Source organism: Rhincodon typus, chromosome 30 (genome assembly GCF_021869965.1).
Source record: "Rhincodon typus isolate 14 chromosome 30, sRhiTyp1.1, whole genome shotgun sequence".
In the NCBI taxonomy this organism is placed as follows: Eukaryota; Metazoa; Chordata; class Chondrichthyes; order Orectolobiformes; family Rhincodontidae; genus Rhincodon; species Rhincodon typus.
The window spans coordinates 5,558,107-5,568,843 of NC_063361.1; the positions used below are offsets into that span (position 1 = coordinate 5,558,107).

Here is a 10,737-nt window from a genome sequence, read left to right on the forward strand (position 1 = left end):
AACAGTCCTGTGTAATATTCTTAATCTTTTCATCTCCTGTAATAAAGTGCTTATGTTCCTTCATAGAATATTTTCACACGATGAGTATGAGTTGAGTGGTTACCATTGCCACACCAACCAGTGCCTGTGTTGTACCACTTCGACTCAACAGATAGTTGGTTTGAAGCTCCAGTGCGGTAGGAGACAGAGGGTAATTATAAGTTGAGAGAGGAGGAAAGGATTGACAGGTCAGTGGGGTGGGCCTGGGGAATGAATTGGGGACTTTGTGGGGACAGGCAATTCAATGGAGATACAAAAGAGAAGTACTTGAATCAGTAAGTAAGATTAGATGAAAAGGAAGACCAGATGCTCAAGAATCCCAAAGAACAGAAAGTCATAAAAATAAACAGCATAGAAGACAAGGGCTTTATTCCTTATCTACAGTGAAGGTTGTCAGCTGTCAGTTTTTAAGGAGAATGCCCAAACTATTCCAAGAGGTTCTGCTGTGATGTTTAATGGTAAGTCTGAATGGAGAGGCTGTTACACAAGATAGTTAGGACCTGAAAGAGCTAACTAACATAATGGGTAAGCTGTGTTTACATTTTGTTTTAACGAATTTATGGGATGTGAGCATCGCTGGCCAGGTCAGCATTTACTGCTTGTTCCTAATTACTCAAAAGGCAGTTAAGAGTCAGCCACTTTCCTCTGGTCTGGAGTCAAATAGATAGATTTCCTTCTCTAAAGAACATCAGTGAACCAGATGGATTCTTCTGACAATCGACAATGGTTTCATGATCGTTAGACTCTTAATTCCAGAATATTATTGAATTCAAATTTCACTGTCTGCCATGGTGGAGTTCGAACCTGAGTCCCCAGAACATTACCTAGGTCTGGATTAGTAGGTAATTCCACTGGTTCTGAGAAGAACTAAACAGCCTTCAGTGCACTGTGCCAGGATCTCTCTAAACTGTCTACTAGAATTAGTGTACTAAGTTGAGCCTAAGGTCTCAAAAAAGACAGTCATAATGTAATAAGTCATTGAGTAATATGTAATAAACAGATCCTTGTCAACCAAGAGAGAGCCAACTTCTGTTAAAGACGCTGCAACTCTGGGACCAGTATAGTATAGATTATTACAGGTTGATGAGATTGTAATAGAAAGATTAATCAGAAAAGTCTGACGTTTCGGGTCGGGACTTCGTCAGCCATTTCTGAAGAATGGTCCCGACCCGAAACATCAGCTTTCCTGCTCCTCTGATGCTGCGTGGCCTGCTGTGTTCCTCCAGCCCACACTGTGTTATCTCTGACTCCAGCATCGGCAGTTCTTACTATCTCTTAACCAGAAAAGTCTTCCTTGTTAGCTCAAACCTTGAAGGTAAGAATCTGCCCAAGGAAGTTAAGGAGTTACAGATCTGAGTATTGCAGGGACAGGATCATCAAATCATTGTTGAATAATAACTATGTACAGGACCACTGAAATGATACAGCAGGGAAGGGGGCCATTTGATCTAGCTTGTCAATGCCGACCTAAAGTCATCCAGGTGCCCTTTCTAATCCCATCATCCCGCACATGGCCCATAGCCCTGCAGCTTATAACACCAGAAGTGCAGATGCAGGTACTTTTTAAAAAGAGCTTAGGGTCCCTACCTCCACCACCAACTAAGGCAGTGAATTCCAGACACACACACAACCCTTTGTGTAAACAGGTTTTTCCACAAATCCCCTCTAATCCTTCTGCGTGATCCTGGTTTTTGATCTCTCTACTAGAAATAGGGTTCCTCCTGTCTACTCTATCTCTACCCCTTACAATTTTGCATACCTCAATCATGTCACCCCTCAGCCTTCGCTGCTCCAAGGAAAATGACCCCAAACTCTCCAATGTCTCCTCATACCTATAATTCGCCAGCCCTGGCAACATTCTAATAAATGTCTGCACTTTCTCCACAGCAATTATATCCTTTCTGTAATGTGGTGACCAGAACAGCACACAGTACTCCAGTTGTAGCTTCACCAGTGTCTTATACAATTTCACCATTAAATCCCTAATTTTGTATTCTATACTTCTTGCAATGAAGGAGGGCATTCCATATGCCTACTTTACAACCTTATCCACGTGTACTGCTATCTTTAGGGACCTGTCATTTCACTTACCCCTCTTAGTATATTCCCGTTTATTGTGTATTCCCTTTTACTGTTTGAATTCCCTCAATGCATTACCTCACCCTTATCAGAGTTGAACTCCATCTGCCACTTTTCTGCCCACTCCACCAACCCTTTAATTTCATTTGAGCTTACAGCCATCATCTACACTATCCACTAGATGGTCAATTTTTGTGTCATCTGCAAATTTCCACATTTGTGACCCCAAGTTCAAGTCCAAATAGTTAATGTATAAAACAAACAGCAGGGGTTTCAACACAGATCCTGGTGGAACACCACTTGAAACAGCTTTTCATTTGCAAGGAAAGGTTTTCTGTTACTAAGCCAACTTTGGACATGTACATTGATTCATATAGGTTGTCAAATAGCAAAATTTGAGAAATACAGATATAAAAGAGTGGGTTTTAAGACAGGTACCTTGCACTTAGAAGGTCAACCTGGGAGGCAACAGAACTGACAGCGTAACATGTTTTAGATTTTTAAACTAATAACTTGAAGATACTGGTGTTCAGTAAAAGTTTAATTATTGGTAATAATATTGTTTGGATGTTACAATCTAGAGTGGGTTGTTAAAAATGGTGAAAACCATTTGTTGTTGGAAAAGAGCAGGGGAATGGGACCAACTGAACAGCTGTTTCAAAGGGTCAAAGATAGTACACACTGTTGTTACCGAGCACTGGTGGTGGAAGGAGCAAATGTTTATGGATGTGGTGGCAATCAAGCAGCCTGTTGTCCTAGATGGTGTCAAACTTCTTCAGTGTTGATGGAGCTGCATCCATCCAGGCAACTGGGGAATATTCCATCACACTCAAGACTTGTGCCTTGTAGACAGGCTTTGGGGAGTCAGGTGAGTTACTTGCTGCTGTTGTATAATTATTCTCTGAATAAATATTATTGTAACATCCGTCTACCTCTGCGATAATCACTGTGAACACTTTCATTTTGAGGGATAATTTGTAAAACAGAACACCCATCTTACAACTTCACCCTGGGCACTCTCAATATAACAAAAAGCCACATTTATATGCTGCTTTTTACATCATAAAATTCCCCAGGGCACTTCATAGGAGCAACAGAAAATATAACACCAAATCAATAAGGAGATATTAGGTTAGATAGTCAAAAGATTGGATAAAGAGGTAGGCTTTAAAGAGTGTCTTAAAGGGGGAAAGTGAGATCAAGTCACAAAGAAATGCAGGGAGAAAATTCCATTTCTTGGAACTAAGGCAGCTGAAGACATGGCCATTGACGGTGCAGTGATGAAAATCAGGCAAGAATTAGATGAATGCAGATACCTTGGACGGATGTTTAAAGACTAGGATTATAGAATCCCTACAGTGTGGAAACAGGCCCTTCGGCCCAACAAGTCCACACGTCCCTCGGAACATCCCGCCCAGACCCATCCCCCTATAACCCACCTAATCTACACATCACTGAATACAACAGGCAATTTAGCATGGCCAATCCACCTAGGCTGCACATCTTCAGACTGTGGGAGGAAACCGGAGCGCCCGGAGGAAACCCACGCAGACACGGGGAGAATGTGCAAACTCCACACAGACAGTTGCCTGAGGGTGGAATCGAACCCTGGTCCCTGGCACTGTGAGGCAGGAGTGCTAACCACTGAGCCACCGCGCCGCCCTAGTTCAACCATAGGCTATTGTCAGGGAGAGGGATGGAGGGATAGGTAATTTGGAGCACGAGTGGAAACAATGACTTCAGCTTTTCCAATAATTATTTGAAGGAAATTTCTGCTCACCCAGGACTAGGTGTTAGACAAGCAGTTTGAAAATTAGCAAAAGTGAAGGGATTGAGTAAAGTTGCGTTAATGTAGAGCTGGATGTCATCAGAATACACGTGTATTTGCACGATATCACCAAATGGCAGTATATCAATGGGGAGGAGATGTCACTAGAGGTAAAGGTGCAGGAACAGGACGAGAAGCCATTGCACATAATCCTCTGGCTATAATTAGACAGATCAGAATGGAACCAATTGAGAGCAGTTGCACCCACCCGAGCTGGAGAGGTGTTGGAGGAGGACAGTGTGTGTCATAGGCTGCAAACAGCTTGAGAAGGATGAAGAAGAAGGGTTGACCTTTGTCACAGTCACATGGGATGTCACCTGGTACTTTGATCAGAGATGTTTTAGTGCTGAAAGAAGTGGAAATCTGATTTAAACATGGAGTTCCAGCGTGGTAATCCAGGTATAGGTTTGAGGGGTGACAACACAATTAGGACTTTGGAGAATTATTTAGAGTTTTACAGATAGAAACAAACACATCAGACCACTCAGCTGGCCATGTTGTACATTGCAGCAGCCTCTTCTATCTCTCTTTCAGCCTTTTGGACTTAAAGTGGCCTAGTCCCCGTTGCTTCAGTGCACATGGAACCTACCTCCAGGCACTTTGCAGATTGCTCCATTCAGCTTCGTCTCACAGGAGGATGGTCGCCATGTCCCGTCTACATCCATGTGAACACAGCCCATCTGCCGTGGCTCCCCTTCCTGCCAGTTGGTGTAGTCTGACTCCTCCCCGCTCAGCCAAGAAAAGACCCTGTCTCCCTGTGTAGGATCACAGCCATTACTCATTGAGGCAGTTGGACAGGGAGAAAAGACAGCAAGAGAGAAGGGGAGAGTGAAGGGGTGTTAAGGGGAAGGGGTGAGAGGGGAAGGAGAGATAAAGAGTGGGGGAAGGAAAGAGAGAAAGAGTGAGAGAGAAGAAGTGAGTGAGAGAAAGAAAGAGCAAGAGAGAGAGAGAGAAACAGAGAGAAAGACACAGAATGAGAATGAATCAGCGAGAAACAGGGAACAACTAAAAGAACCTAGAACCCTTCATATGTAAAACACCCTAAAATAATTTACAGATGTATTACAATGCAAAATATGACACTGAGCCACATAAGGAGATATTCGATCAGATAATCAAAAGCTTAGTCAAAGTAATTTTTGAGGAGTGTCTTAAAAGAGCAAAGTGCAATCAACAATGAAGGAGAGATGTAGGGAGGCTCAGCCACCTGATTAAAATCAGGGATGATCAAATAGCCAGAACTGGAGGTGGACATGTCTCTCAGAGGCTAATAGGTTACCAGGATGTCACAGAGCCAAGGGAAGCCAAGGAGAATTTGCAATGCAATTCTTCTTAACCAGGATCCAGTGCACACTAGTCAGCACAGGGGCGATGGAAGTGAGTCAACATTGGAATGGACCCCTTACCTGATATTGTGGAACAGTCACTGGCTACCCTGGGTTTACTGAACATGACAGCCCTTCTTTTGGGGATAATTGCAGAGTGGGTTGCAGGGCTGGGTCTCAACTGGAGAGTGTGTAGAATAGTGCCTCTCGGGCAGTTTTACTTTTGGAGGTCAGTGGCAGATAGAGAAAGTGGACAGAGGGAGAAATCCTCAAGAGGGCTGGATTGCTAATACTGCAGGGTTGACCCGCAGTCTCTAGAAATTCAAGTTTAATCTCTATGAAAGAAAACAATCTTTATTCAACTTTCTGGAATTGGCAGATAATCATGTGGAAAACAGAACTACAACAGATTTAGCAATTATAGAGAGATATGGAATGAACAAAACAAATCAATTCAAAGGGAATAAAAGTAACCAGCTAGTGTCAATTGTCAGATTTGTGACTAAGAGCCCATTTAAATCTGAACCCAGAAACACTATGAACAATATTCCTATTAACCACATTAAGATCACACACCACCCTCACCCCCTTCCCTATCTAATATCTCAGTTCAAATCTGTAATGTAATACTTTACAGACAGGAGTCACGTTCCACACAGACATGGGCAACACTCAGTGCACAATGCAACCTGAAAGGACTTTGTGCTTCTTTTTGAGAGTGGGATACATCAAAAGGTTAGGAGGTGATCCAAATGGGTCCTGACCCGAAACATCAACTTTCCTGCTCCTCTGTTGCTGCCTAGCCTGCTGTGTTCTTCTATCTTCATACTGTGTTATCTCTGACTCCAGCATCTGCAGTTCTTACTATCTCTAAGGGATTGGGAACAGATCTGTTTTACACCAATTCATCTATGAGGCCAATGTAATCAATATTGACTAGATTTCTGATTAACTCTATTAGCTGTAAAGTGCTTTGGGACATCCAGCAGTTATGAAAAACGTGATATAAATTAAAGCTTTTCTTTATTGGTGAGATATGAGTTGGGGAGCCTCAAATCTGTGCTCTATCTGATTATGAGGATTTTTTGCATGAGTGAGACTAAAATTTCCCTCAGAGGCTGACAAGGTCAGCAGCCTGGTCGTGAACTGGTGTCATCCCCATCAATGGGGGGGGGGCAAGGGCTAAGAATTGGAAAGGTTGGGGTGGGAGCGGGGTGGGAGGTGTTTGGGTGGGATGGAGCGAGTCTGCGAGGACAAAAATATATATCACTGAAATGGAGGAGCTGGTGAACAGGAACAAGACTGTGAGGTGCTCTGTGCTGTTTCTCTTGCAGAAAGTTGTTGCCACAGCGGCGTTGAAATGTCTTCTTCAGATAGGCAGTTGGTAAACAGAGTTTGAGTTCTCCCTTCATGTTTCTTTTAAAAAATGAGACAAAGGAATCATTAGTAGGTGGGGTCAGGGCTCACACAGACACAGGAAGGCTTTTAGTCTTGCTTTCAGTCATTGACGGTTTCTGCTGGTGGCTACAGTGAAGTGTTAGACAGTAAAGTTTCCTCTTAAAAATCAAAAGGGGCAGATTGTTTCTTTCTTCTGAGCTGGAGAGACAGCACATGAGATCCAGAACTGTTTTGCTGGAATGTATTTTTGCCAAAGGGTATGTGGTATGCTGCCTATATTGGAACAGTTCATGTTATTGGTTAAATAATACATTATCTTGTTAAGTATTTCAATAGAGGTAAAGTTATGCCAATTCTTCCCTTTTTTTGTATTTTAATTGTGTTGTAAGAATAAAGTGTGTTTTGCTTAAAGCCTAATGGTGAACCAATCGAATCACGTCTGGAACACAGCGCATTGCACTTGCCTCGAAATAAATAAAAGTTAGGGTCCAGGCTATCTCCTCACAATACTTTGGAGGGTGGGAGGTGGGGTCTGGTCCGGTCCATAACAACACATCGCCTGCCAGTTCCTCATGACATGCCGCAATGAGGAAAGCTAACATTTCTACATGGCAAATCATGTCGATCGATTAGAGAATCCTGCTGACTTCCATAGTCTGTCATCTCACCAACTATTGGGAGAAAAAAACCCCACAACAAATCTAGTAACAGAGTATTACAACACTGACTGTATGGGACATAACATCAGTTGTTGAATAAATTGGTGTTTTATATGACAGAATTTCAGTATTGTTAAAAAAGGAGACCTGCTATCAAACCTTTTTGACTTGTACCTGTCAGGACACTGTTGCAAGATACCGAATTTCAATGTGAATAACAATTGACACTGCATAAGAAAAGGGTGCTGATTGTTTGGCAAGTAGAGTTTAGTACATTGAAGTATTTGCTTGGAGAACATACAAGAAAATAGTTACCCCAAAGATTTTCCTTAAATTCAAAGAAAAGGCAAGTTGAATCTGGCTTAGTGAGACATTTCAGGGAGTATGTACTAGGAAACAGAGGCCTTAAGCTGTTGTTTCATGGAATGCGTGTTTCCAACATAGGAATGGCAGCCTCAAGCCATCTGCACAGCTGCAGTTGACACACACGTACAAACAAATTCTGCGATTTTAGCTGAATTTTAATCAGTTGTGTTTGCCAGAAATGTGACCTTTATTTCAGTGAAAATGTGCAATGCCTGGACATATTCCTTTCATCCTGTGGAGAGCCCTAAGTATGACTATATGTAACTTCTAGCAAATGAACTACATCACGAGTCCAAGTGAAAATGTTAAATTAGTTATTAGTGTGATTTTTGGTCAATTCTGGATTGTTCAGTAAGTGTCATAACATCAACGAATGACATCTAATGGTGGAGACAATGTAATGAGTTTTGCAAGCATGGGCAAATTATGTGTGTTTAGTATCCTACCTGTTGTAAACAGTCAAAAGATCGTGCTGTTTGATACAAACCATCAGTGGTTTGGACATCTGGTCTAATAACGAGCATCACACCAGCACTGAAATTGATGTAACGCTTTACTGATTTGTGTGATAGGCAGAACATCTTTCTGGCTTGACTGCAATATCATGTTAGTGTTTGCTGTTGCATTCTCCATAGCAATGCCCCAGCAATCAGAATCCACTCACCAACTAATCAGCAACCTGTTTTCATACAGAATAAATTGTTGTTCCCTTTGAATTTTGGTATTCTTGCATCTGTCCTGATGAGTGCAAGATGAAAAGCTTGTACAATGTGTCTTTTTATCCATTTGTAGAATAACGTAGCACAGGAGATGCACTGTTTAACCAGAAATGTGACAATAAAATTTGTTGGAGACAGTGAATACCTGAAACTGTAAGCTATTTAGTATTGTAATAGTATATTGGATAAGACAGCATGTGACAAGTTTGTTCTACCCAGTGTTTCTGGGACAGCTCTTTACAAGAACAACTTATTTATTCCCACAACACATTTATTGTTAAGGTCATTCAAATAGCAGTTGCTAACAGATCAGAAGGTCTGAACAATATTTGCTAAATGTAACATTTATTACTGTGGGTTACAACTTGTAAGATGTGCACACACTCAGGTCATACACCTGCCCATTACCCACTCCACCCCTCTCACTTAGCCCAGTTCCTCTACTCTTGCATTCAGGGTCCTCCTTCAACACTCTCATGCAGCATCCCCCCACCGTCCCTCTCACACTCAGCTGCCCCCATCCCTCTCATATGCAGATCTGCCCTCAGCCCCTCTCACAGTGAATTCCCTCTCTGTCTCACTCACACTCAGCTTCCTCCCTCCTTGCACCCCCCCCACTCAAGTTCCCTCCCCCTTTCCTCTCCCTGTCTCTCCCCAATTTCCCTCAGACTCCCTGCTCCTCTTCTAGTTTCTTCTTGATCCTCTCAAACTTGTCTTGTCCCTCTCTCTCACAGCCCACCATTGCCAGTATCAACCATGTTCCCATTGTTGCCCTTTTGAAAAGAATGGAGGATAAATTTGCTGCAAAATCAGCAGTAAATTTGTTTCATCAGCTTAGGTTAAAAATATCCTTAAGGTCTGTGACCGGAAGAGGATTGGGTGAGTATAGAAACTAAGTCGATAACTCTGATTTGAGTTATTTGCTTCCAGGAAGCGTAAACATGGATGTTTATTACTTGGGCTGAATAGTTAGTTTTGATTTGTAATCTCTTTATGTTTCCCTATGTCCTATAACTGGATCATTACATCAACATGATTACAGTTGTATCAGCTCACAATCACAGACACTTTTATTGCACAGATGCCCAGTTTGTAGTGACTGAGCTGTAATTCGGGAATTGCAATATGTCTGCATCAGTTCATTTCAAATTATTTTACCCGAGGCATTTATCATGCTGCTTGGTACTTATTATAAGTAAGAGACTTACGAATTTACACTTCAATCTACAAGGTAAAATCTGGCAAAACAAGAGTTTTAATCAGCAATGTTACCTCTTCATTTGATAGTCCAATCCACAGGGGCAGGCGGACGTTGTTCATAACCTGCGTGAGGAAGGCCTGTTGGTAGGGGTCCACCACCGCGACCAGAGTTTCATTCCGGGTCTCACAAAGCCAGGAAGCTTCCTGCCAAGTCAGAGGCTTCTGGATAACCCTGTAGGTACTATTCATGTAGCTCAGCTTGGACGTTAAGGGAGGTGGGAACTTGGCAGGTGTTGATGGTAGAGATGGGTCTATATAGGAATGAAAATGTTAGGGTCAATGGGACTATACAAAGGGATATTCGCCTCTAGGTAGAAACAAAGTCACTGTACTGCCCCCACACTCCCCTCCCACAACATGTGCATACTGGGCAGTATCTAATCAGCACTAGAGATTTTTGCCATGAACAGTAAAATCACATGTAAGAACAGATAGAGTAGGAAGAGGTTCTATTAATAAACTACCAATGCAAAGAACATGAACTCAAATCTTACTACGGCATTTTATGAATTTGAATTCAGTGTAATAAAGAAAATCTCAAACAAACGCAAGCATAAAGCTGTCAGGTGGTCACAAAAACCAAACTGATTCGTTACTGTCTCATAGAGAAGGAAACCTACAGCCCTCTCAGTCATTCAGTCCAAGGACAACGAGAGAACTCAATAAAATCTGGCTTTGTCAGTTACGCCCAGACCCACCAAATGAATACGTAAATTGACAAAAGTTGAACAGTAATTTCCCAAACCAGCCTTAAATTCAACATGAACCCTGACTAAAGGTCAATCAAGGGCACTGCTTTGGGTTTTTAGCAAATTCTAAACGTTAATGACGCAAGTTTTCTGGAATTGTGTCAGTGTTTAGGGAGCACATTCTGCAGTTCAGTTTCTTTTCCTGTTAAAATTGAAACCCAGGGGCCTCATACATGACGCATGGAAGTGAATGGTGCTAATTGTTACTTAAGCTGCTGACAAATCTAATATTTTGCCAACTGTGCTTTAAGAAAAAAACATTTGCTCAGAAGATTGTCTCACTGCTATTTTCTCAAGGGCAGTTTGAAAGGGAGG

The 10,737-nt window shown here is 42.1% G+C and overlaps 1 protein-coding gene across 1 annotated transcript in view; it reads right to left on the reverse strand.

The window, feature by feature from the left end:
- The window catches only part of mrc2 (mannose receptor, C type 2), a 225,423-nt gene that overhangs the window by 22,264 nt on the left and 192,422 nt on the right, over nucleotides 1-10,737 (reverse strand). The window contains exons 24-25 of the mRNA XM_048614718.1: nucleotides 9,686-9,924; nucleotides 4,536-4,701 (exon numbers count right to left, since the gene is read on the reverse strand). Coding sequence (XP_048470675.1) covers nucleotides 4,536-4,701; nucleotides 9,686-9,924 — 405 coding nt within the window. The remainder of the gene's footprint in view (nucleotides 1-4,535; nucleotides 4,702-9,685; nucleotides 9,925-10,737) is intronic.